General features: G+C 42.6%; 1 protein-coding gene across 6 annotated transcripts; it reads right to left on the bottom strand.

The window, feature by feature from the left end:
• Nucleotides 1-297: 297 nt before the first annotated feature.
• TEX48 (testis expressed 48) lies at nucleotides 298-15,859 on the bottom strand. 6 transcript variants are annotated; one of them, XR_004054042.1, is made up of 6 exons: nucleotides 15,698-15,859; nucleotides 14,818-15,530; nucleotides 5,602-5,709; nucleotides 5,253-5,329; nucleotides 2,063-2,194; nucleotides 298-610 (listed from the first exon to the last, which is right to left on the bottom strand). XR_004054042.1 is itself a non-coding variant. In XM_030920173.1 (5 exons), exons 2-5 carry the CDS (start codon nucleotides 5,603-5,605, stop codon nucleotides 507-509), a joined length of 360 nt encoding a protein of 119 aa, XP_030776033.1. In that variant the 5' UTR covers nucleotides 5,606-5,709; nucleotides 15,698-15,859; the 3' UTR covers nucleotides 300-506. The 6 variants fall into 6 exon arrangements, 4 of the variants coding, with proteins under 4 accessions (XP_030776033.1, XP_030776032.1, XP_030776031.1 ...); XR_004054041.1 differs by lacking the exon at nucleotides 14,818-15,530; XM_030920173.1 differs by lacking the exon at nucleotides 14,818-15,530 and having other exon boundaries at nucleotides 300-610; nucleotides 5,253-5,372.
• Nucleotides 15,860-27,822: the final 11,963 nt, after the last annotated feature.

Genomic DNA, 27,822 nt, shown 5'->3' on the forward strand with positions numbered 1-27,822 from the left:
ATTCTGCTGCCTCAGCCTCCCTAGTAGCTGAGATTACAGAGGCACGCCACTACACCTCACTGATTTTTGTATTTTTAGTAGACATGGAGTTCCACCGTGTTGACCAGGCTGGTCTTGAACTTCTGACCTCATGTAATCCACCTGCCTCGGCCTTTCAAAGTGTTGGGATTACAGGCGTGAGTCACTGTGCCCGGCCAATAGGCTAACTTTTTAAAGCTTAGTTAGATGTGACAATATATTTAAAAATAATAAGACATTATTTGGTAAGGGGGAAAGGAAAAGAGTAAGGACACATCCTCTGGTGCAATCAAGAACTTTAATTGGAGGCAGCTCTTCCCATGGGGGCTTTTTCAGGAGCTGGGGTGACTCTTGCTTGGTGGCCCAAGGATGGCTCAGATGTCTTCTCCTCCTTCAGGGAGTTTCCGAATTCATCTTCATGACTCCTGTCCACCGCCCTCTTCCTCATGGAGGCGCCCCAGCAGCTGTGCAGCCGCCGGCTAGAATGCTCAGGGCCTCCCAATGAGGCACGGCTGGAATGGCCAGCGCTCCTGGCAGTAGCGGTTTAAGTTTCTCTTGTAAAAGTTTCTTTGGGAGGCATATGCACTCAGATCTGAAAGAAGAAAGGAAAACATTATGCTGGGTGAAGGCCTTTGAATAGGGCTTGGATGAACTGTTCTTGTTGTTTGTATCCATTGTTGATCATTCCTCAGATTCTTGAATCCCAAGGGACCCAAGGCAGCCCCTAGCTTAGGACTTGGAAGTCTTTTGTGATAGGAGGAGTTTCTTGCAGTGTGTTTTGCGTTGTGCTACGTTGGTGGCTTCAGTGACGGTAGGCTGTCTTGCAAAGCACAGTGACATAGAAGGTAGGAGACTTGGGCCCATTGTGGCTCTGACACTTACGTCATTCCCTAGCGCACTCGTGGGAAGTCCCTTTCCCTCTGTGAACCTCACCCCTGTGGGGGGTGGGAAGGGCAGAAGGAAGGAGAGGGTGAGGTAGTGGGGTTCCTACCTTCTCAAGCTTGATTCAAGCAGAGCTGTTCCTCTTTGGTCTTTTATAGAAATTGGACTCTGTGAAATGTTGTTTTCAAGGGGGTTTCAGAATGACTGGGTTGGGTAATCCTTAGTTCTCAACAGGACTCCTGGGGTGGCTGTGAGTTGTATGAGACCACCTGGGCATAGAATTGCTGCCCAGCAATGTGGCTGCATTTCTTCTTCCTGGGCTGTGCCCCTGTCCCGGGATTGGGCATCTGTTCTTCCATGACCTGGAGGCATTTCACCCCCAGTTGAACTACATTTAATCCACAAGTGTTTTCTGGTATTGTTTACTTGCCATGCACCTGGCTGGATCTGGGGGCATAACAGGGAACAAAACTGATGTGGGCCCTGCCCTCCTGGCACTTACTGTCTAGCGGCCAAAGTAGACATCAACTAAGCATATGAAAAATACACGTATAAGATGATGCCGCCAGGTGCAGTGGTTACACCTGTAATCCCAGCACTTTGGGGGCCAAGGTAGGTGGATCACTTGAGGTCAGGGGTTCGAGACCAGCCTGGCCAACATGGTGAAACCCTTTCTCTACTAAAAATACAAAAATTAGCCAGGCATGTTGGTGGGCACCTGTAATCTCAGCTACTCAGGAAGCTGAGACAGCAGAAGCACTTGAATCTGGGGGGCGGAAGTTGCAGTGAGCTGAGAGTAGAGATTGCACCACTGTACTCAAGACTGGACAACAGAGGGAGGCTCCATCTCAAAAAAAAAAAAAAAGAAAAAAAAGAAAAAAAAGGTGATGCCACCAAGCTTTGAAAGGAAAGCATGGATGTGTGCCCTTTCCCCCCAGACCTGCTCCTCTTCGTCCTCTTCCTAGCTTGGAAGATAGTGGAGTCAGGTCTTAGACTCTAGGGTCTCCCCAGTGTGCTCTGGAATATGACTGGGGCTGCTTGATGGGAGCGATTCCATCTCCCCATCTCGCTTAGCTGAAATATCAATGGGGTCTGGTTATCAGGACCAGGCTCCCTGTCTAGGGGTTTCTGGTCAGTGTTAGGACCCCAATTTGGGACTCACCCTCAACCTCACTGCTGCTGGAGGAAGTGCTCTTTTTTGACTGGATCAGGGGTGTTCTCGAAGGCAAATGGGAGGCTGCGTTAATGCGCTTGGGATTTTGTCTGTCAAGCTCATCCTTCTGAAGCTGCAAATCTGGCAATGAGAATTCCACAGGGTCACGTGGGGAGGCTTAGGTGAGATCACGGAAGTGAAGGTGTTTTGCAGGCTCTGAAGCAGCGCATACAGACAAGTGGGGGTTACTGTGGGGTGGGGGTGTACCTGAAACTACCACCTCCTGTCCTCTGAGGGCTTCCCCTCACAAGTAGGTGCTGAATTCAAAGTGTGTATTTTAAAATAATACATTATATTTGTATGTATTTATGGGCTACATATGAAATTTTGTTATGTGCATAGAATGTATAATGATCAATTCAGGGCAAAGTATGTATTCCTTTTAAGACATTAACTTTTTTCCATTTATAAATGTAGTGCATATGCTTTATAGAAAAGTTAGGAAATAATGAATAGTATAAAAGAGGAAAAAGTGACCCCAAACACCTCTTCCCCAAGTTATTATCACAGTTCCGGTCTTTTCCTATGCATATTTTACATAGTCCGTCATATCCTATGTATTATGGATGAATTTTACTTATTTATTTTTTGAGACAAGGATCTGCTCTGTTGCCCAGACTGGAGTGCAGTGGTGTGATCATAGCTCACTGTAACCTCAAACTCCTAGGCTCAAGCAATCCTCCTGCCTCAGCCTCCCAAGTAGCGAGGACTACAGGCATGTGTCACTGCGCTCAGCTAAATTTTAAATTTTTTTTGTAGAGAGCGGGAGTCTCACTATGTTGCCAGGCTGGTCTTGAACTCCTGGCCTCAAGTAATCTTTTAGCCTCAGCCTCGCAAAGTGCTAGGATCACAGATGTGAGCCACCTCTCCCAGCCCTGCATTTGACTTTGTTTATATACGTTATGGCATAAATATTTTTTTATGTCAGTAATTTAAAAAAATGGTTGTACAATATTCTAGTTTTTGAATAATGTAAGATTTATTTAACCAAAGTTCTAATGTTGGATTTTTAATTTTTTATTTATTTATTTATTTTTTGAGGGAGTCTCACTCTGGTACCTAGGCTGGAGTGCAGTGGTGCAATCATGACTTACTGCAGCCTCGACCTCTTGGGTTCAAGCGATCCTCCCACCTCAGCCTCCTGAGTAGCTGAAATGACAGGTGTGTGCCACCATACCTGGCTAATTTTTTTTTGAGACGGAGTTTCGCTCTTGTTGTCCAGACTGGAGTGCAATGGCGTGATCTCGGCTCACTGCAACCTCCACCTCCCGGGTTCAAGCAATTCTCCTGCCTCAGCCTCCTGAGTAACTGGGATTATAGACATGTGCCACCATGACCAGCTACCTTTGTATTTTTAGTAGAGACGGGGTTTCTCCATGTTGGCCAGGCTGGTCTCAAACTCCCGGCCTCAGGTGATCCACCTACCTTGGCCTCCCAGAATGCTGGGATTACAAACGTGAGCCACCGTGCCCAGTCTGGCTAATTTTTTATTATTTGTAGAGGTGGGATCTTCCCATGTTGCCCAGGCTGGTCTTGAACTTCTGGGCTCAAGTGATGCTCCTACCTCCCAAAGTGCTGGGATTATAGGTATGAGCCACTGTGCCCAGCCCAAATTTTTCTACCATAAATATTGTTGCAATGAACATTGTTGTATATGAGACTTTGTCTTTATATACTTCTAGGTTTCTAGAAGAAGAACAACAAATTTTGTCGACAGTCTGAGCTGTGTTCTGTGATAGACAGCTCTGTCATTTATTAGCTGCATACCTTAACTATTTGCTTAACCCCCGCCTGCCTCTTCATTCATATCTGCAAAATGGTATGTTCAATTTGAATACTAATGTCCACTTCTTCGAGTTATGGTGGGGATTAAATAATATCATTTTATTGTTAAAATGTGAAATATATGCTCTGAAACAGTAAGGGATTTATCTGATCACAGCTGGGTCCCCAGTGCCTAGACAGTGCTTTGCATATTATAGGTTCTCAGTAATTATCATCATCCTTCCCTTGGGAAAAGGCATTCATATTTTTAAGGTTCTTGATTTTTATTGTGACTCTACTTCCAGGGAAAGTATTTTAAAGACCCTCACATGTGGATTTCTGTCAAAACAAATCATTGTACTATCCTGTCTCTCAATGGGAGTCTGCCAGGTTCCTGGCCATCTGTGCTCACCCCCTCCCACTTGTGTGAGTCCTAAATGTGGCTGATTTGGACAACAATGATTCCTTTTTTTTTTCTGTCTGAAATAGTTGATTTTGATCCCTGATCTTCTCTGCTTGATCTCTTTTCCTGGATCTTCAAGAAGATTTTGATTACAAACTGAAGGCCAGGGTGTCTTCTCTGTCTCTCTCTCTTCCCTTGACATGGTAGCCTAGGAAGCCTCATGTTCCAGAGGCCCTGGCTAAAGATTAAAAGGGGGATGGCTGGTTTGTACTAGACTTTGTGTAAGCAAGAAATACATTTTTATTTTGTAAACCATTGAGATTTCAAGGCTTATTTGTTTTAGCAGCAGAACATACTCTATCCTGATCAATACCTATATATTGTTTCTGTATGTTGAGTGCCTACTCTGTGCCAGACCCTGAGCTAGATGCTTATTTATATTGCCTCATTTTACCCTCCCAATGATCCTGAAAAATAATGATGTATTATGAATAGCCCTATTTTACCGGTAAGGACAGTGAGGCTCAGGGAGGTCAACAGACTTGCCCAACTTCTGTGGCAGAACTGAGATTTAAACTAGCATGTATTGCCCCCAAAACAGGGATCTTAACCCACTATTTTTATAGTCTTTAATCCAGTGTTTCTCAGACTATAATGTATATTCAAATTTACCTGGAGATCCTGTTAAAGTGCCAGTTCTGATTCAGTAGGTCTGGAGCAGGGTCTGAAAATGCATTTGTAACAAGCCCCCAAGTGATGCCAGTATTGCTGGTCTGTGGACTACACTTTAAGTACAAGAGTTTAAGCTCTCTTTTTTATTGGTTTGAGTACTTAGCTATCCAACACCCACCTCATTTTAAATTGGAATTATCACTCAAAAGATGAAGGCAGTTTGGGGGTATCCCAGCAGGCAGAGAGTGAGCAAACTGAGGTTTAGAGAGGCCATGCAGAGTGTCCTTATCTGATACCTACTTTGGGTCGATGGCTTGTGCTCTTGGGTTTGACTGGGAACCTTGGAGTCATCGATGGCATAGGGCTCCTGACAGTCCCTGCAGCATAAACAGAAGATCTTCGAGATCAGGTTTTGGTGGGCTGCTGTTGGAGGCAAAGGAATGAGGGGCATGGGTTCTGGAATCTGAATTCCAGATGCCTATTGGAAATTGACTGTGGTGGCGGGGGGGTATCATTGGGTCAGCCTCTCCCAGGGTATTAACATAATACTCCTCCCCTCTCCCAAATCTTCCGTAGCTTCCCATGGCCAGCAGATCCAGTCCCTTCCGCCTAGGCCATTTTTTTTCCTATTATGTACAAATTTTCTTACCCATGGAAAGGAGTTGAAATCTCTACTCTGCCAGCTTTGTCTGCAGGGGTGCCTTGTTGAATCAGCCAATCTTGAGTTTGAGCCCAATTCACTGGGCTGGGCTGTTTCCTAAGTAAACATAAGACTGTGGCTGAAAAATGCTAGTCCTTCACCTGTGTTCACACTCCAGATAGGATCTGACGACAGCAAAATCCCACCTCATGCAGACATGCACGTAAACATGCTCAGGTTTCAGATAGCTCTGTGTCCTACCCCATTAACAGGTGCATGTTCTTGGGTGGATTCTTTACCCTTTCTGAACTTCACTTTTATCATGTGAAAAATGAGAATAGCAGTGCCTACTTTGCAGAAGTAAAGAATCATATATATGAAGAGTAGCTCCTGTGGTGCTAGGTATACGGTAAGTGCTCAGTCAATGGTCATTCCATTTTCCTCCCTTCTCTTCATGTGGCTTCCTGGCTTCAAATGATCCCAGCTGGTCCAGGTCCTATGGAAAGGAAGCATATGGACTCGTAGCTTTAAATTCTGGTTTTGCCACTAATTTGCTGGATGGCTTTGGGTAGGTCCATGCTTCTTTCTGCGTCTCAGGCTCCTCATCAGTAATAAGAAGTTAGGCTAGATGATCTCTTCAAGGATCTTTCTAGTTTTGAAGGTCCAGGATTATAAGGCCTTGCTTTAGTCCCAGATTCCTTTATTTGTGTATCAAGTTTTTCAGATCTCTGGATACATTCTGTTCTCACTCCCCTTCTTGTGGCAAAACCCCCCTTTAAAAGGAAATTCTGATCATGGTATTGGTTAAGTGTCCCTCACAATACCTCATTCACTTTGCTTTGTGAATTTTGCCTTCATTATAGGCACTTGAGTCTCATTTTCTCTACTGCCATACCCTGGCTGGAGCCACCATCATCTCTTGCCTGAATTACTGCAATAGTCTCCTAACTGGTCTCCTTATTTCTCTTGCCCTGGACTTCCTCCATAATTAATACAAAAGGTGGGGTAGTTCTGTTAAAATGTATCATGTCATCTTCAGCTCAAAACTTCCAAGGACAGGAAAAAATGGGAATAGTAGATGGAGAGATATAATATGGAAGGAAGAAATGGAAACTCAAATAGAATCAAATAGAAATTCTAGTTCTATAAAAACCAGTATCTGAAGAAAATATGTATTGGGTAGGGTTAACCACAGATTGGACAAAGCGAAAGCAATGATCAGTAAACCTGCAAAAAGGTCAATAGAAATTATCCAAACTGAAGCAGAGAAAGCAAAAAAGATTTAAAAAGGATGAAGGGTACACCAGTGACCTCGCGGGATGCTACCAAGCTGTGTAACATACACGCGTTGCTGGACTCTCAGAAGGACCAAGGGCAGAAAAAATGTTTGAAGCAAAAGTGGCTGAAAATTTACCAAATTTGATAGAAAGCATCAACATAAGTACTCGGTGAGCACCAAACATGAAAAACAAAAAGAAAATCACACCTAGGCACATTTTAGTCAAATGGCCAAAAAGTAAACTGAAGAGCAGGCTCTTAAAACAACTGGAATAAATAAAGATGAAAAAAAGAACCTGTAAACCTTTCACTTCATATTCCATGAAAACATCCTTCAATAATTACAGCAAAATGAAGACATTATAAGATAAACAAAAATAGAGAGAATTTGTCTTTAGAAGACCCAGCCTGCAAAAAATGCTGAAAGATCAAAGGAAAATGATACCAGATGGAAATTCACATTTACAGAAAGGGATGAATAGAATAAGAAATAGCAAATATGTGGGGGTAAATGCAAACTTTTTTTTTTTTTTTTTTGAGACAGAGTTTTAACTGTCACCCAGGCTGGAGTACAGTGGCGTGATCACAGCTCACGGCAGCCTCAAACTCCTGGGCTCAAGTGATCCTCCTGCTTCAGCCTCCCCAGTAGCTGGGACTACAGGAGTGCACCACCACACCTGGCTAATTTTTGTAGTTTTTATAGAGACAGGGTCTCCCTATGTAGCCCAGGCTGGTCTTGAACTCCTGGGCTCAAGTAATCCTCCCACGTTGGCCTCTAAAGGTGCTGGGATTACAGGAGTGAGTCAAAAAGATTTTTTTCTCTTAGTCTTTCTTTTCTCCAAAATTGTTCAGTGGTTTCGCATATTCCTCAGAAGAAAAACCAAAGTTCTCACTTGGGTCTTAAGATATTCTGTAATGTAATCATCCTTCTTCCCTCTTGTCCACTCACAACCCTCATCACCAACTCTGTCTTCAGTTTCTTCAGTTCCCCAATTCCATTTGCCCCCTTGCTGAGTTTTAAAACACAGCAAGCTCTCAACTCAACAGTTTGTGCTTGTTTTACTCTCTGCCTGGAGTTCAGTTCTCTTAGATAACAACATTCTGTCATTACCTTCAAGTGTTTGCTTCAGTGTCACCTTTTCTAGTGAGACTTTCTCGGTTGTATTTAACATTATACCCCCTTGTCCAGCACCCCAACACTTCCTAACTCTTCCTTTCTTCCTTGCTTACTTTTCAGATGTTTTCTTTCTTTCCCTCCCTCCCTCCCTCCCTCCCTCCCTCCCTCCCTCCCTCCCTCCCTCCCTCCCTCCTTCCTTCCTTCCTTCCTTCCTTCCTTCCTTCCTTCCTTCCTTCCTTCCTTCCTTCCTTCCTCCCTTCCTCCCTTCCTCCCTTCCTCCCTTCCTCCCTTCCTCCCTTCTTCCCTTCTGTCTCTCTCTCAATCTCTCTCTCTCTTTCTTGACACGGTCTAGCTGTATGCTCAGGCTGGAGTGCAGTGGCACAATCATGGTTCACTGCAGCCTTGAACTTCTAGGCTCCTCCTGCCTCAGCCTCCTGAGTAGCTGGGACTACAGGTGCATGCCACCATGCCCAGCAAATTCTTAATTTTTTTTTTTTTTTAAGAGAAAGGGTCTCACTCTATTGCCCAGGCTGGTCTTGAAATCAAGTGATCCTCCCATGTTGGCCTCCCAAAGTGTTGGGATTACATGTGTGAGTCACCGTGCCCAGCTTCATTTCCTAACACTTTACATAATTTGCTAATTACTGTGCTTAAGGTCTGCTTCTCCCCACTAAATTAGAAGTCACATGAGGTCATGGATTTTAGCTGTTTGGTTTACTGTTCTATTCTCAGTGTCTAGAGCAGTACCTAGCGCAGTATGGGAAGTCAATAATTGTTTGTAGAATAAAAATTGAAGGTGTTTGTAGAATAAACTAGCATGTATTCTTGTCTTGAGTAAAAGCATTTGCAGGCCCTGGGGGCAGTAGAGAGGTGGGGTGTAGTTTTTGTGTCAGGAATATCACAAGCTGTAGGACACAGCTTACCCCATTCACATGCTAAGCTGACTCTGATGGTTTCATGAGTCAATTTTAGTTCTGCTCTCTGTTTACTGATTGGGACTATTTTTCTTCCCCATCTGCTGCAAAGCATATCTATCTTCTTCCCATGTTTCCTATTTTATGGGATGGTCCTATTATTCACTCTGTCTCTAGAGTCAGAAGCCTGCCAGCCTCCTGCTGTCTGCTCACGTTCATCAGTCTTTGAACTTTACTTTCCAAATATCTCTTCAGTCTGTCTGCCCAGTCAGTCCTTTGCCATTTCCTTCACCATAGTGTAAGCCACCATCACTTCTCACGTGGACCACTGCTTAAACTTTTTCATTGGCTTGTTTGCCTCCACCTAAAGCTAGAGTTATCTGGTAGACATGTAAATCCTGTCTCTCTTCTGCCCCAACAACCCTCTGCCCCACCAAGGGGGTCCCCAAGTCTGCAGGTCCAACTCCTTTTGTGATCACCACTGTTATTCTCTTCAGCCTCATCTTCTCTGGGTTGCACTCACCGCCCTACAGCCATAAGAGATGCTGTATAGGCAGCTCTCCCAATCACCTTTTACTAAATGGATCTGTTCACATCCTGTTCCCTCTGTCTGAGATGTTCTCACCTCAATCCTTCATTCATCCAACTCCAGGATTCAGCTCAGGGGCTACAGGAAGGCATGGGATGAGTTAGGAGTCCCTCCCTTGTGCTCCCACAGCACTCCCCCGCTGGCCCACCATGTTTTCCTGTATCACAGCCTGTTATTGTACAGTGACTGCCTAACTCATGGTAAATGCTCAATAAATACTTGCTGAAACATTGTCTTGTAACTGCCTATTGTTGACAGTCTGGATACTAGTTCATGAGCTTTTTCCTTTTTCTTTTTTTTTTTCTTGTTTTTTATTTTTTGAGACAGAGTCTCACTCTGACACCTGTGCTGGACTGTAGTGGCACCATCAGGGCTCATTCCAACCTCAGCCTCCCAGGCTCAAGCGATTTCCCTCTCTCAGCCTCCTGGGTAGCTTGGAATACAGGCTCGCACTACCATGCCCGGTTATAGTCTGTTTTTTTATTTTGTTTTGGTAGAGGTGGGATTTTGCCATATTGCCCAGGCTCATCTCGAATTCCTGGGCTCAAGCAATCTCCCTGCCTCAGCCTCCAAAAGTGCTGGGTTATAGGCTTGAGCCACTGAGCCCAGCCAAGCTTTTTTTTTTTCTTCTGCGTTTATTTAACATGTATTTACTGAAAACCTGCCATGTGCCAGGTACTGTTACGTGCTGGAGATATAGCAGTGAACAAGACACAAGATAGACAAATGTCCATGGAAGCAGGGACAGTATTTTATTCACTTTTGTATCCTCAGCATTCAGCCCAGGGATGGGCAAAGAATAGGTACTTTATACATATTTGTTGAATAAACACATGAACCTTCTCTGACTTGGAAAAAAACTATGCCCAGCAGATCTCCTTTCTCCCTTCCACTAACTGATTTTTAACTTTCTGCACATAAGCTGTTCCCTATGGTTAGATACGATGCAGGCTAGACACGTACCGATATCCCCATTGTATGGATTTTTTGGTCAAAGTGGGGGCACTCACTATGTCCATTTAGCCCCAATCTCCAATAGTCTTTTGGATCTGCTGCCAGGTGAGGTTTCTTTTTTTTCCCCTAGACTTAGTGTCATGTCATGGGATTTTATTTTTTAAATGTGATTTGAGCTCTGATGTATTTTATTGAGCTCTCTTTAGTGGATTTATTTTGTTTTTCTGTAATTTGTAAAGAAATAGAAATTTATATAGGCAGTTAGATCTTTTGTTTTGGCGATGCACCATTTAGCAAACATCCTTCCCATTAATCTGCTTCTTATTCTGCTACTTGCTTTAGTTTCCATTGTCTTCATCCACTTATAAAAATGCTTGCCTCATGGAGTTTGGCTTTGTTCCAGACTGCCTTGTGTATGTTGAATGTAGAAGGAAGCGCTTCATAAGAAAGGAATGGAAGCATAGCTCTGACAAGCCCCCACCATGAGTCAGCCCTGAGTGGTTGGAGTTTTGTTGGAGTGGTAATTAATTTGTCTGGGGGAAATTGCTAAAACTTGGACTTGGGTCCCTCTAAACCTTTGTCAGCATGTGTTCTGTCTTGGTAAATCATAAAAGAAGGTCACTTTTTTTTTTTTTTTAGCTTATATGCGGGAGTCAGTAATTTTCAGGTTGTTGATCATGTGGCCTCTTTTAGGCTCTGCTTGGCCAAGAAATTCAAGATACTGTGCACAAGTAGAAACTGTTTATCAATTGTAGTGTACTCTTTCCTGCTTGTCATGGTCTCATCTGCATTAAGGTTGTTGCCTCTTCCTGGAAAAACTCCATATATATACTCCCACTATAGGTACTCTCATGTATTTGTCTTAATAAATGGCAAAAATTCACTAGATGACTTAGGATTACTGTAGCCATGATGACAAAGTTTTGATGTCAAAAATCAGATTTAAGAGGAGCTCTAGAGAAGAGAGAAGACAAAAATGTCAAACATATAATAGAAGGCTTCTTTGTCTGGAATGCTCTGGCCTCAGAAAGAAAAAAAAAGAAAGACCTTACTCTCACTCAAACCTCTGACACCTACTTTCTTTGCTTCTCTCTTTCTCTCTCCACCCAACTTGATCTTTACTACCCACTTATACTCCTCTTACTCCTTCCCCTGGTTGCCCTAATAAATTTTTCAGGGAGCATTTTTCTGGAAAAGAACAATCACATTGCACAATACCCGCCTAAAACTTCTGCACTGAAGGTAGATCCAGAGAGGCTGAATTTAAACCAAGTAAGAGTTGAGTTGGGTAAAAATAGAATCTTCCCAAATTTCAGAACAAAAGAAAGTTTGTTTTCTATATCCTGTGGGATTCAGGATTCTGTTCATTACTAATTGTCTTGGACTATCATATTTGCACCAGTTAGTTCATTTCATTGTTGACCTTCAGGCCAGGCACAGTGGCTCGCACCTGTAATCCCAGCACTCTGGGAGGCTGAGACAGGAAGATTGCTTGAGTTTTGGAGTTTGAGACCAGCCTGGACAACATACCTCATCTCTACTAAAAATCAAAATTTAGCTGGGCATGGTGGTGTGCACCTGCAGTTCCAGTTACTCAGAGGCTGAGGAGAGAGGATTGCTTGAACCTGAGAAATCAAGGCTTCAGTGAGCTATAATCATGCCACTGCATTCCAGTCTAGGCAACAGGAGATCTTGACTCAAAAATAAATAAATAAATAAATAAATAAATAAATAAATAAAATTTTTGACCTTCAACGATGGGGAAAATGTTTAAGAGTAGCAGGATGAGAAAGGTCAGAAGATTCAAATAACCCATCTAAGCCTAATATTTTTAAAAATGGACTTGAGAGGGTAAGAAAAATAGGAAGTATGCCACATGAAACTATTTCAAAAGATTTTCTCTTAAGGGTAGATAGGGCAAAGATTCATTAATAACAAACAAAATGATGAATCAATAGGTGACTTAATAGACTTCAGGACACTTTCAAAGGACATTCTGGGGCAAAGAGTATAAGTAAAAGGAGCCCTTTCTTCTCTGTGCAAAAGCTCATATCTAAAATAGGGGATTTAGAAAAAAATCAATTGGAATGGGAAATTCCATTAGTGTAGATATCTTCATCATTTTCCAAGAGTCCTAAAATGTTAACTGGAAATCAAAACAATCTTATGGCCTACTAGATAACACAACTGGCCCCTGAAATAAAGACAGGACCAAAATTCCCTCTGTTCCTTAAGAATTTGGAGTCTGTGGAGAACACTTGCACTTACTGTATGTAGAAAGGCCATTAGAAGAACTAATGTTCCATGTCAGAAGGACAGCTGTCTGTATCTGTCTGCTGAGTCTTTCTAAGGAGGCTTTTGCACTTAACACTTTCCTATCTTGCCTCTAAACTCCCAAGGGGCATTGTCTATAAATATAGATGAACTATACTGCTATAAATATAAGCCATACTGCTTGCTTGTTGATACGGTTTGTTTCTTATGTGGAGATCAGACTTTTCTATTCCAACTATGTTAAGACTAATTGTTCTGCATAATGAATATTTAGACCATTCCAGTGCATGATTCTCCAGCACCCACAGTGGACTATGCCTTCTTACACAGAATCTGAAGGGATGAAACCCTTCTTGGGGGTTTAGCTACTAGTACGTGAAACAGACTTCTGAGGATTCTGAGTTGAACAATTTAAAGTGCTTCCCCCCCCCCCGCCCCACCTTGACTGACATAGAAAATCATATAGCTCACATCCTAGGGTACACCTGACCAATTTAAAATCCTTAGCTCAAGTAATTATGGATCACAGAAACCTTCGGGTTTTATTTTAGCTGATTAGGGGAGTCTGCACCATTGCTAACACTCCCTGTTGTGCCTGGATTAATATCACAGGTGAGGTTAATCTATAGCTAAGCCCAAAGAAAAAGCAGTCTGGCTATCAAAGATAGATGGTCATGCCAGGGAAATCATGGGGCATGATTCCAGAGAGGCTTTCACATCCTTTTGAAAATACTTTTAATTATCATTGTCCTTTTTCTTTTTTTTTTTTTGAGAAGGAGTTTCACTCTTGTTGCCCAGGCTGGAGTGCAATGGTGTGATCTCGGGTCACTGCAACCTCTGTCTCCTGGGTTCAAGCGATTCTCCTGCCTCAGCCTCCCGAGTAGCTGGGTTATAGGCATGCACCACCACACCCAGCTAATTTTGTATTTTTAGTAGAGACGGGGGTTTCTCCATGTTGGGTCAGGCTGGTTTCGAACTCCCAACCTCAGGTGAACTGCCAGCCTTGGCCTCCCAAAGTGCTGGGAATTGTGCCTGGCCTTCATTATCATTGTCTTGCATCATTCAGGTTGTGTTGTCTAGAGAGCTGAATGCTTTTATGTAGACTCTGGTTTGACAAATGGTGCAACAAATGATTCAAAGACAAAAATGAGAAAGAAATGAGGCAGACTGATACTCAAAATGAAAACCAGATATCTGTACATGGAAAAATGGAACTATGTTTTCAAGAAAAGCCAATGACAGTGGTGAAGATCTGGACAATCTTGGAGGGTCTTTCCTGCAGCTTTGGTTGAGGGAGGACCAGAAGGCAGAGAATGAGAATAAAAAAAGAAGCTCCCACATTCCTAGATGACGATGGATTGCCCTGTAACCACGGTAACAACAAATCCCCAGAACCTGTGTGATACCCATTTAATCTATTAATGAAACTCCCTTGGTAACCATTCTTTTTTTTTTTTTTTTTTTTTTTTTTTTTTGAGACGGAGTCTCGCTCTGTCACCCAGGCTGGAGTGCAGTGGCCAGATCTCAGCTCACTGCAAGCTCCACCTCCTGGGTTTACGCCATTCTCCTGTCTCAGCCTCCCGAGTAGCTGGGACTACAGGCGCCCGCCACCTCGCCCGGCTAGTTTTTTGTATTTTTTTTAGTAGAGATGGGGTTTCACCGTGTTAGCCAGGATGGTCTCGATTTCCTGACCTTGTGATCCGCCCGCCTCGGCCTCCCAAAGTGCTGGGATTACAGGCTTGAGCCACCGCGCCCGGCCCCTTGGTAACCATTCTAACAGACACATGCCAGTAGGTACACTTCATAGCTAAAGGTCTACCATTCCCAAGCACTGCTGTCTCTGAAACACCACCAGTACGTGAACTCAACACCTCCCAAAGCCCCTTATGCATCACCCATGAGCTTTGTGCAGAGACTTTGCCATACAAGCACAGTTCTCCCTCGTTTAACCAGAAATAAATTCAGTTTTTGTTTCATATAGTGAATGGAGGCATCTTCCACCAAAGCAGCTTATGGATATACAAGAAAATGTAGTTATTCAAATTCTCTTTTTCTCTTTTTAATACAAATGATAGCTTACTATACACCATGTTTTGCACCTTGATTTTTTTCAATTAAAAATAAACCTTGGAGATCATCCATATTATCAGTCAGCAGGGATTTGAAGTGTAGGTTTGTCGGCACCCTGTACTGATGCTCTCTCCACATGTTTACCAGACAATTTTGCAAGAAAGAGGGTAGTAGAACCACTTTCTCCTCTGAGTGTTGACGGCAGAGAGCTTTGAGCTCTTGAACCCTCTTCAGAAATGAAAAGGCTCTTAGGGACAGCAGTGTATCAGTTACAAGCACATTGTCTAGGGTTTAAATCTTGGAGATCTATTGTTAGCTAGGTAATTTAGAAGAATTTATGACCTCTTTGAATCTGTTTTCTGACTTGTAAAATGGGGATGATAATAATAGTATCTACAATAGAAGGTAGTTCTGAGGATTAAATAATGATGGAAAGTGCTTAGCACAGCTTTCTGGTGTGTTGTAAAGGCTTAATAAATACAAATGAAGGTTCTGATGCTGATGAATATGTAAGGGAGATGCCTAGGGGGTGTGTGGCACTTCTTGCACTACCAGTGACCCCCTCTAGAGGGAAGCAGGAACCAAAGAAGAGGGCCGTTGGGTTGTCCCCCAGTGGGCTAGGAACTTCAGGTCTCTAGTGACCCCATTGCACTTTGATCAGAAGAGAGATCAATGAGGTCAAACAGGAAGGCTTCTGGCGTTGCGGGCGGGGGTGAGGGAGGTCATTTAGCACAGGTGGAGACTGGGACCCAGAGAGAGAGAAACAGTGAGGTTAAAGCAAATGAGGGATGGGGATTGCTTCTTGGAGCAAAATTCATAGGTGTCCAGGAGTGGTAGGGACATTGTCCCTTTTGGTACAGAAAAACTATCACCTCCGGCCTTTTGGTCTAAACTGTGAGCCCCACTCACCTGCAGCTGGCAGAGCGGACAGAAGGCTGTCTGTGATGTCACAGAACTGGGGAACCAGGGAATGTTGGGGCTGGGGGGTTTGGACTGAACCACAACAGCGAGGAGGAGGGAGGAGTTCTGCTGACCACGATGCCATGCTGTCCATCCACCAGGCTGTTCACTGGGGCACAAGTCCTGGGGCCTCGGGAAACACCTAGAGGATGGCCAGAAGGGGACAGTACAGCACTGGACGCTGTAAACCTGGGTGCCATTCTGTCTCTGTCCACCCACTGGGTAGTAACTTTAGACAAAGGGACTTCACATTCTGCAATATGGGAATAATAATGTATTTATTTTCTTTTTTGAGCTAGAATCTCACTTTGTCACCCAGGCTGGAGGGCAGTGGCCTAATCTTAGCTCACTGCAGCCTCTGCCTCCCGGTTTCAAGCGATTCTCATGCCTCAGTCTCCCAAATAGCTGGGACTACAGGCATGTGCCATCACGTCCAGTTATTTTTGTATTTTTAGTAGAGAAAGGGTCTCACCATGTTGGCCAGGCTGATCTCAAACTCCTGACTTCAAGTGATCCCCCCTACCTTGACCTCCCAAAGTACTGGGACTATAGGTGTGGCATTCCCCTGGCCAGGAATAATAATAATTATATGTCCTGTATGCATTTTTAAGTATTAAATGAAATCAGGTAAACATTTAACATAGTGCCTAGATGTAGTAAGCACTTTAAGAAAGGGTAGTTACTGGCCGGGCGCGGTGGCTTACGCCTGTAATCCCAGCACTTTGGGAGGCCAAGGCGGGTGGATCACGAGGTCAGGAGATCGAGACTATCCTGGCTAATACGGTGAAACCCCGTCTCTACTAAAAATACAAAAAATTAGCCGGGCGTAGTGGCGGGCGCCTGTAGTCCCAGCTACTCGGGAGGCTGAGGCAGGAGAATGGTGTGAACCCGGGAGGCGGAGCTTGCAGTGAGCTGAGATCGTGCCACTGCACTCTAGCCTGGGCGACAGAGAGAGGCTCTGACAGAGGGATGCTCCGTCTCAAAAAATAAAATAAAGAAAGGGTAGTTATTAAAAACATATGCAAACATAAAGTGACATTTTCTTCCCAATTTATCTTTCAGAAAAGAGGGAATCACTTTGTATTGGAGTCCTGACAAAATCTCTCACCTTAGGAGGCATTCTTTCCATTCCTTTATTTAGGACAAGCAAGTACTATACACATTTGAGGAAGCCACATTGGATTAACATGTTCTCAATCAGGGCTATCATTTGATGCATCTGGAGGTCACTGGCTACAATGGAAACAGAAGTAAGCAAAGGAATTCAGCACAGCTGTGGGGTCATTAAGGTGGTTGGGGAGGGTGATGTCACCGCACAGCTGTGCTGAATTCCTTTAATAAATATTTGATGGTGAGTTAAACCGCCTTTGAAAGCTCACAGGTAAAGTCACACTTTTTTTTTATTATTATACTTTAAGTTCTAGGGTACGTGTGCACAACGTGCAGGTTTGTTACATATGTATACATGTGCCATGCTGATGTGCTGCACCTGTTAACTCGTCATTTACATTAGATATATCTCCTAACACTATCCCTCCCCGCTTCCCCCACCCCACGACAGGCCCTGGTGTGTGACGTTCCCCACCCTGAGTCCAAGTGTTCTCATTGTTCAATTCCCACCTATGAGTGAGAACATGCAGTGTTTGGTTTTCTGTCCTTGCGACAGTTTGCTCAGAATGATTGAAGCTACACTCTTAAATGGTAATTGAAGGTTCTCCATTTTGGCTGCAAGTGAGATTCACTTGAAGTGTTTTTAAAACAAAGAACACCTGGAGCCTAACCCCAGCTAAATTATAATTTTGGTAGGGTGTGGAATCTGGGCAGCAGTATGTTTGCAAAGATTTCCAGGTGATTCTTGTGTATAATCAAGAACTCCTAAATTCCATTGCGGGGATCATTATATACAGGTAAGCGGCGGTTCTCAGCTCAGGCTGTATATTAGAATCATGGGAGGAACTTTAGAAAATGCCACTCCTAGCACCCACTCCAGGTCAGTAAAATCACTATTTGGGGGCAAGGGCCCAGGTGTCGATAGATTTTACAGCTCCCCAGTTGATTTTAATTCACAGCCAGCATTAAGAACTACTGATTTATAGAGGTTCTTTTTTTTTTTTTTAAATAAATTTCATTGATGTGATACAAATGGATCCTTTTTAGCTTGGGATGAGTTTTTCAGGAACAGCATTATTTATATACAAATTCAAAAGCATTATTTAAAAAATAACTTAGAAATGAAGATAATATATTCTGGAAACCTGTGTTAGATGAGGTTAAAGATGTGTATGAAGTATTTGAATGAAATTGTTTCAGAAGGTGAAAGATTGAGGATAGTGATATAGTTTGGCTGTGTCCCTACCCAAATCTCATCTGGATTTGTAATCCAAATTGTAATCCCCACATGTCAGGGGAGGGACCTGGTGGGAGGTCATTGAATCATGGGGGCAGTTTCCTCCATGCTGTTCTCCTGATAGCGAGTGAGTTCTCATGAGATCTGATGGTTTTACACCTGACAGTTGCTCCTGCTCTCTTCTTTCACCTGTGCCGTGTAAGATGTGCCTGCTTCCCCTTCTGCCATGACTGTAAGTTTCCTGAGGCCTCCCTAGTCATGCAGAACTGTGAGTCAATTAAACCTCTTTTCTTTGTAAATTACCTGGGCTTGGGTATTTCTTTTTAGTAGTGTAAAAAAACAGACTAATACGGATAGCAGCACGGGTATTTCCAAATTAATGTATTTTATATAATATGCTCTGGCAAACACATATCAGGTACTGAATACTTACAAGTTGATGCGTAATTATTTCACCCATAGTACTAAATGTGCATATATTCAAATTGGAGAAAATACTTAAAATCTTTGCATAAAGAAACTGCCTTCTGTTTGGGGTGGTTTACCATTCAAGCATGTATGGTGTGATTACTTTTTTCTCCTCAGGTCTGGGAGGGGAGATGGACCAACAGGCTTCTGTATTAATTTCTGGTTCAGGTAGGGAATAATGAAATCTTGACCTGATGCACTGGGCTAAGACAAGTGGGTGGATTTTTACTCTAGTGATTTCACAGTGCATAAGTTCTGGGGTCCGAGTATCTGGGTGGGATGCTTGCCTTCCTAACCTAATGCATGACCTTGGCCATAGCCATTAACCCCTCTAATTCTCAGTTTCCTTAACTTTAAAATAGAAATAATAGTAGAGTTGGTGTGAGGAGTAAATTAGACTGGCCATGGAAAGCTGTAAATGTAGTGCCTGCTAGAGATGCAGCACTCAATAAATTTTGCTTATTATTATCTGGTGTTGAGAGTGAAGCATTAGTTTTCACACCTGTGTATGTGAAATTAGGGAATTCAATTTAGGTTTTTCAAGAGCTTTATTTTATTTTTTATTTATTTTTATTTTTATTTTTAATAAAGTCTCGGTCTGTCGCCCCAGCTGGAGTGCAGTGACATGAACTCGGCTCACTGCAGTCTCAGCCTCTTGGGGTCAAGCCATCCTCCCACCTCAGCTTCCCAAGTAGCTGGAACCACAGGCACACACCACCACACCAGGCTAATTTTTAAATTTTGTAGAGAGGGGGTCTTGCCATGTTGCCTAGGCTAGTCTCAAACTCCTGTGCTCAAGCAACTTTCCCACTTCTGCCTCTCAAAGTGGTAGGATTACAGGCTGAGCCACTGTGTCTGGCCCAAAACTTCATTTTGAAATAATTACAAATTCACAGAAAGTTACAGAGGTAACTTTGTAACTTTCTCTCTGCAGAGAGAAGCAAAAAGGTAAGTTTGTTACTTTCTCTCTTTGTTACTTTCTCTCTGCAGACAGTTCCTATGAACCCATCCCCCAGCCTCCTCAAATGTTAACATCTTGCCTTAGTATATATTACAAAATCAAAATCAGGAAATTAACATTGGCGCAATCTACAGAGCTTATTCAAAGTTCAGTCTTTATTCAAGTACTCATTTGTGTGTGTGTGTTGTGTGTGTGTGTGTGTATAGCTGCATGAAATTTTATTACGTGTGTAGCTTGGTGTAACTATCACCACAATCAAGATACTTAACTGTGTGTGCCATCACCACAAGGTTCCTTTCTGCTTCCTATTTATGGCCACACCCACCCCCTCTCCCTAACATCTCTAACCCCTGGAAACCACTAACCTGTTCTACATTCTATAATTATGTCATTTCATGAATATTACATAAATGGACACATGCAGTATGTATGTATCTTTTTGAGGTTGGCTTTTCTCAGCACAACTTCCTTGTTCCTTATATACGTGCGGAACATGTATCCATAGTTAGCTCCTTTTTATTGCTGAGTAGTAATCCATAGTAAATCATGTACCAAAGATTTTTTGGCCATTTGCCCTTTGAAAGATATTTGGATGGTTTGCAGTTTTTGGCTATTACAAATAAAGCTACTGAGAACATTTGTGTACTAGTTTCTGGTGAAAATGTTTTCATTTCTGTATGATAAATGCCCAATTTACTATACAATTGCTGGATTGTATGGCCAATCCATTTTCAGTTTTAAAAGAAACTGCCATATTATTTTCCAGAGTGACTGTACCATTTTACATTTCCATGAACAATATATGAGTAATCACACTTCTCTGAATCCTCTCCAGGGTTTTTTTTTTCACTATTTTTTACTTTTGTCATTCTTATATCTTTAGTCCAGGAGGTTGAGGCTGCATTGAGCCATGATTGTACCACTGCACTCCAGCCTGGATAACAGAGCGAGACCCTGTCTCAAAAAAAAAAAAAAAAAAAAAAAAAAGGGCCGGGCGCGGTGGCTCAAGCCTGTAATCCCAGCACTTTGGGAGGCCGAGACGGGCGGATCACGAGGTCAGGAGATCGAGACCATCCTGGCTAACACGGTGAAACCCCGTCTCTACTAAAAATACAAAAACTAGCCGGGCGAAGTGGCGGGCGCCTGTAGTCCCAGCTACTCGGGAGGCTGAGGCAGGAGAATGGCGTAAACTCGGGAGGCGGAGCTTGCAGTGAGCTGAGATCTGGCCACTGCACTCCAGTCCGGGCGACAGAGCGAGACTCCGCCTCAAAAAAAAAAAAAAAAAAAAAAAAAAAAAAAAAAAAAAAAAAAAAAAAAAAAGAAAGAAAGAAAAAGAAAAATTCACTGTGTGGATATATCATACTTTGTTTATTGATTCATCTGTTGACAAATATTTAGGTCATTTTTTCGCATTTTGGCTCTATGAATAATGCTGCTATGAATATTTGTGTGCAAGTTTTTGGGTGGACAGATATTTTTATTTCTCTTGACTATATACCTAGAAGTGAAATTGCTAAGTCATATGATAATTCTATGTTTAACATTTTGAGGAATTGTCAAACTTTTTCCAAAGGTGCTGCACCATTCTGCAATGCGCCAGCAATGTGTGAAGGTTCCAGTCTTTTCACATCCTTGATGTCCCTTTTTATTGTCTTTTTAATTTCAGCCCAGTATGTTTTAAGTGCTATCTCATTGTGGTTTTGATTTGTATTTTCTTAATGACTAATGATGTTAAGCATCGTTTTATGTATGTATTGGCCATTTTCATATCCTGTTTAGAGAAATGTTTATTCAAATCCTTTGCCCTTTAAGAAATTGAGTTGTCTTTCTAGTGTTGAGTCTTAAGAGCTTTAAAAATATATTCTGTGTGCTAGACCTTTATCAGATCTATGGATTGCAAATATGTCTTGCATTCTGTGCATTGTCTTTTCATTTTCTTAATAGTTACAGTGTCCTTTGAAACAAAAAATGTTAAATTTTGATGTTAGATTTATCTTTTTTTTTTCTTTTGATGCTTGTGCTTTTGGTGTTACATCTAACAAACCAGTTGCCTAACTCAAGGTCATAAAGATTTATTTACTCCTGTCTTCTTTTTTTTGAGATGGAGTCTCACTTTGTTGCCCAGGCTGGAGTGCGGTGGCATGATCTCGGCTCACTGCAACCTCCACCTTCTGGGTTCAAGCAGTTCTCCCACCTTAGCCTCCCAAATGGCTGGGATTACTGGTGCACACCATCACACCTGGCCAATTTTGTGTATTTTTAGTAGAGACAGGGTTTCACCATGTTGGTCAGACTGGTCTTGAACTCCCAACCACAGGTTATCTACATGCCTTGGCCTCCCAAAATGCTGGGATTACAGGCATGAGCCAGCACACCTGGCCTAATTTACTCTTATGTCTTCTTCTAAGAGTTGTATAGCTTTAGCTCTTACATGTAGGTGTATCATCCATTTTGAGTTAATTTTTATATATGGTATGAGGTGGGGTCCAACTTCATTGTTTTGCATGGAGCTAACTAGTTGTCCCAGCACCATTTGTTGAAAAGACTATTCTTTCCCCCATTAAATGGTCATTGTACTCTTGTTGAGAATCAACTGATCATAAATGTAAGAATTTAAATTTAGTTCTGATCATGTTGCATTTGGCTCTAAAGGATACTCAAATGGAGATTTCCAGAAAGATCAAAGGAGATATTGAGTGTGATAGATTGAATTGTTGTTCCCAATTCTTTATCCCTGCCTATGGTTATACCTTTGCCATGGCCTCATTGTGGACAGTATGTGTTTCCATGCTTTTGATTTTGGGTTTGACTAAGTAACTTGCTTTGGCCAATGGCTTGTGGGCAGAAGAATAGTATTAGAGTTTTAAGCTTATGCCTTAAAATTTCCCCTGTGCTGCCAATTATGATCTTGCTCTTCTGCCAGTGCCAAGAAAAAGTATGCCCCCACTAACCTATTAGTCCCTGGAGGACAATAAGAAACATAGATCAGAGTCATTCTAGGTAAGTACCCAGCTAGGCCCAGCTGAGATCCCTTGGCCTCCATGCTACTCACAGCTAAGAAAGTGATGAAAACTGACTGTTGTCACTGAACGTTTGGGTGGTTTGTTACACAGAGTGGTTAAGATACAGGGCACGAGATCTCTTTGTATCTACGAAGTACTGTCCATGTGAGAGGGAGGACAGATCACTCACTCTCCTTTCTTCTTTTTAAAAAAATTTTAATTTTAGGTTCAGGGGTACATGTGCAGGTTTGTTATGTGGGTAAACTCATGTCTTGGGGGTTTGGTGTACAGATTATTTCATCACCCAGGTACTAAGCATAGTACCTAACAGGTATTTTTTCTGATCCTCTCCCTCTCCCCACCCTCCACCCTCAAGTAGTCCCCAGTGTCTATTGTTCCCTTCTTTATGTCCATGTATACTCATTATTTAGCTCCCACTTACAAGTGAGGGCATACAGTATTTGGTTTTCTGTTGCTGCATTCACTTGTTAAGGATAGTGATCTTCAGCTCCATCCATGTTCCTGCAAAGGACATGATCATATTCTTTTTAATGGTTGCATAGTATTTCATCATGTATATATACCACATTTTCTTTATCCAGGTTACCACTGATAGACATTTAGGTTGATTCATGTTTTTGCTATTGCAAATAGTGCTGCAATGAACATAGATGTGCATGTGTCTTTATGATAGAACAATTTATGTTCCTTTGGGTATACACACAGTAATGGGATTGCTGGGTTGAATGGTAGTTCTGTTTTTAGTTCTTTGAGGAATCACCACACTTTTCCATGATGGTTGAACGAATTTATTTCATTCCATTTCTGTTTGTGAACAAGAGCTCTAATCAATCAGAGATCTTGGGATGTTTGCTAGGTGAAGGCATCAGTGAAATATTTTCCTGCAGTGTGGGTCCCAGTCCCCTGATGAGAAGTGGGGAAATTTAAGGCCAAACATGGACATGACATTCTAGAGCACTGGTTCGCAACATGAAGTAGTGACTCCCTTTTTAGTGTAGTGACTCCCTTTTTAGTGCTTTCAATTACCTAAATGTAGCTGGATGCTACCCACTCAGTAATGCCTTCAAACAGTTGCTGACCTCCCTCACAATAAAAAGAGAATAGCAGGCAGGCTCTGAGTCTTTGGCAGGTGATGGCATCAGGCTAGAATTTAAGCTCATTGTTTTGTTTTTGTTATGTTTATTTTGTGTTGATCTTTTCTATTTATGGTAGTGATATGTACCTTTGTTTTAATGTAAAAGAATAATATTGTTTAAAGAAAAATGTTAAGGAAATAAGAGTAGAGGTTAGAATCACAGTGATGTGTGAATAAATGGGGTTTAGAAAACACTCTTTTGAGGTACATCATTGTGTTAGGGTTCTCCAGAAAACCAGAACCACTAGGATCCTGCTTTCCTCTCTCTTTCTCTCTCTGTGTCTCTCTGTGTGTGTGTGTGTGTCTCTCTCTCTCAGTGTCTCTCTCTCTCGGTGTCTCTCTCTCTCGGTGTCTCTCTCTCTCTCTCGGTGTCTCTCTCTCTCTCTCTCAGTGTCTCTCTCTCTCTCGGTGTCTCTCTCTCTCTCGGCTTCTCTCCTTTGCTCGGTGTCCCTCTCTCTCTGTCCCTCTCTCTGTCCCTCTCTCTCTGTCCCTTTCTCTCTGTCTCTCTCTGTCTCTGTATCTCTCGGTCTCTCTGTATCTCTCTGTCTCTCCCTCCCTCTCTGTCTCTCCCTCCCTCTCCCTCTTTCTCCCTTCCTCCCCTCCCTCCCTCTTTCAGTCTCTCTCTCTCTCGACCTCTCTCTGTCTTTCTCTCTCCGTTTGTATATATGTCTTATCATCTACAAGTTGGAAAGCCAATGGTATACAATCCAGCGTGAGTCAGAAGGCTTGAGGACTGTGAGTGCCGAGGGCAGGTGAAGATGGATGTCCAAGTTAAGGCAGTCAGGCAGGGAGAGGTTGACTCCTCCCTTTCTCTGCCTTTTTGTTCTGTTCAGGCCTCCAATAGATTGGATGCTGCCCACCCCCATGGAAGAGGGCAAACCAGTTTACTTAGTTCACTGATTCAAAGGCTGATGTATTCCAGACATACCCAGAAATAATGTTTAACCAGATAGCGGAACATTTCATGATCCTGTCAAGTTGACTTATACAATTAACTGTCACAGCCATTGTATCCATGACTTACATAATAAACGTTATGGGATGGTTTTTGTTTCCCTCCTAAGAAGCTGTGGGAGGGCATCATTATGGATGTAAACTCAACTTGTCCATGCTTTTTGAGCTGGAAATTTGGTTTATTCTTTCAAATGACTTCAGATTGTTGATTTCCAAGAATCCCAGCCCCTAAGCTCTCTTCAAAGCCCCGAGGTGATTGTCACAAACAAAACTCTTCTGTGGCTCTTACATAGTTGATACTTATAAACCTTTTGGAAAAAAAATCATCCTCTGTAATGTAATTTCCCATTCTAAAAATAGGCTTGACTTTTGGATTTCTGCTTAATAAAAATATATTTTTCGATTACACTGGAGACAGAGAAAAAAATTTCCAGTATCAGTTTGAGGCTTGTGAGAAAATGAAGAGAAGACAAGTTTCACTGTTCTTGTCGAAGGCTTTGTATTAAAATTTTGCCACAGTGGCTGAGTTCTGAGTGTGGTGGGGCTGGGGAGGAAGGAAGAGTGAACACTGTCACCAGTCATTTAGGATGTCATTTATTACTCAGATCTGACCCCAAATGCGAAGGCTGCAGCAGGGAGAAGAAGCTGGCATTGCTGTACACGTTTGTGGTTAAGGAGCGCATCTCTGAAATTCTATGGTTTCTCTGAGTAATCACTGAATCATCTCTTTATTACAGTGAAACTTCACAGTGCTATTATTTGCTGTAGAGTGGAGCTAGAGAGCATCACTCTGAGCCTTCTTGGGCAGTACTGGAAAGGGCTTACGTTCCAAAGAGGTGGTGCCCGTCCCTTTCCAAGGCTCTCGCCCCTACTAGATGGCCCATGGAACAGTGTTACAGTGCAGGTCATCTCTCAGGAGCACCTGGTGGGCATTCCTCTTGGTGATGTGTTTTGTGCTTCCCTTTTGGAAGAGAAGGAGGAAGGAGCCGCCGCAGTGTAGGGCAATATGTAATTCAGAGTCAATCTGGCTTCCCTTTCCTTCCACATATGCTTTCTTCTTGTCACCAAGTCATCTGGAATGTCCATGGCCAAACATGCTACCCACCCCTAGTTGGATTCAGACTTCTGCCTTTCCCATGCAGGGCAAATCACTTTCCTTCTCTGAGTCTCATTTGCTAATCTTTAAAATGGCACCCACAATTCCCACCTTGCTCAGGGCAAGAAGAGCCGGCATGTATGAAGTTACATGTTGAACTGCACGGTGTGCTGTATCTTGGAAAGACTTCTGTGCCTTCCCCGATGACACACTGTTCTGCCTTTCAGTAGCCACCCACCTCTCTATGCTTTTGTGCTTATGAAGCTCAAAAGCTTGTTCATGATGATTCTGTATGGAGCCTTATAACTGATTTCAAGACAGTGTGCTAATTTCCAGAGATATGGAAGATATATTTTTTTCTTTTCTTTTCTCTCTCTCTCTCTCTTTTTTTTTTGAGACAGGGTATTGCTCAGTTGCCCAGGCTGAAGTGCAGTGGAACTATCATGGCTCACTGCAGTCTCTTCTTCCCTGGCTCAAGTGGTCCTCCCACCTCAGCCTCCTGGGTAGCTAGAACTAAAGTCATGCACCACCACACCCAGCTGATTTTTTCTATTTTTTTGTAGAGACGGAGTCTCACTATGGTGCCCAGGCTGGTCTCTAACTCTGGGACTAAAGCGATTCTCCCACCTCAGCCTCTCAAAGTGCTGGGATTACAGGCTTGAGCCACTGCGCCTGGCCAGAGGAGATTATTTCTTAAGATTGTCCTGATGAAACCCTAAAAAGTGAAATCAGCATTCTCAGAAACCAATAAAATAAGACAAATCTTCTGACTTTGGCGGGGATGTGGGAAACTTACAGGAAAAATTATGGGTTTGTCAGTGAAAATCATCTAGATGCTGTGGGTTAAGGAATCTGTGGGACCACCTTACCCCAATATAGGTGGGAATCATTTTTTTAAATTTTATTTTTTATTTTTATTATTTTTAAAATTATGTATGTATGTATTTATTTATTTATTTTTGAGGCTGAGTCTCCTGTTGCCCAGACTGGAGCTCAATGGCGTGATATTGGCTCACTGCAACCTCCGCCCTTTGGGTTCAAGGATTCTCCTGCCTCAGCCTCCCGAGTAGCTGGGATTACAGGTGCCTGCCACCACGCCTGGCTACTTTTTGTATTTTTAACAGTGACAGGGTTTCACCACAGTGGTCAGGCTGGTCTCAAACTCCTGACCTCAAGTGATGTGCCCAACTCAGCCTCCCAAAGTGCTGGGATTGTAGGCGTGAGCCACTGTGCCTGACTGGCAGGAATCATTTTAAGGGGATTAAGCATAATAGTAACATTTGTGATGTTAACTATGTGTAAGACACTGTGCCAAGTGCTTTGCTGTGGAGACAACTATCTAAGATGATATCCCAGTTCATCATATGTTAGCTGTGTGATCTTGGATGACTTATGTGGCTTCTCTGAGTTTCAGTGTCCATGCCTGTAAGTGGCATCGTAATGCCTAATGGCTTTTTGAGGATTCATTGAAACATTGAACTCAAAGTTTTGGGCACAGAGTAAACACTCAATACCTAATGTTGCTGTTTTGTTGTTATAATTCATGCATTTCTTACAAAATTCAGGACAGTCATGAATTTTGTGGCAGATAGAGTATTCTGCTGGCCCTGGGCTTCAGTGGTATTTTGAATATTTTTTCCTCAAGAGGAGGTATAAATACTTGAGGTTTAGAGTAAGAGTAAGAGGATTCTTGAGTTGTAAATTACGTAAGTCTGATTTATCAAATATAAAGTGAGAAGTTTCTTTCATTGCAGAACCATACGGCTTTATAGGACTTTTAGAAAGCTGTAATTAGACTCTGAGTAAAGGTTTCTTTCCTCTTTATAAAGTACACATGTGGGCTATATAATTTGATGGCAGTAAATTAAAATGTAGTTTTCTCTGTTTCTATTCCAAACAGGACCATATAAATGTTGCCTGGCTGGAATTCGACTATCTGACCATTCCCTTTCCATATCTTTTTGGGTCTCTGCTTCCTTAGATGGAGTCCCAGGCAGGAGTTGAGTAACATAATTGGATCTTTGTTCTCTGACCTCTACTGGGCACCTGAGGGTTATAGCTAGAGGCCTTAGTGTACTAGATACCTGCCC

Source organism: Rhinopithecus roxellana, chromosome 16 (genome assembly GCF_007565055.1).
Source record: "Rhinopithecus roxellana isolate Shanxi Qingling chromosome 16, ASM756505v1, whole genome shotgun sequence".
Classification (NCBI taxonomy): domain Eukaryota; kingdom Metazoa; phylum Chordata; class Mammalia; order Primates; family Cercopithecidae; genus Rhinopithecus; species Rhinopithecus roxellana.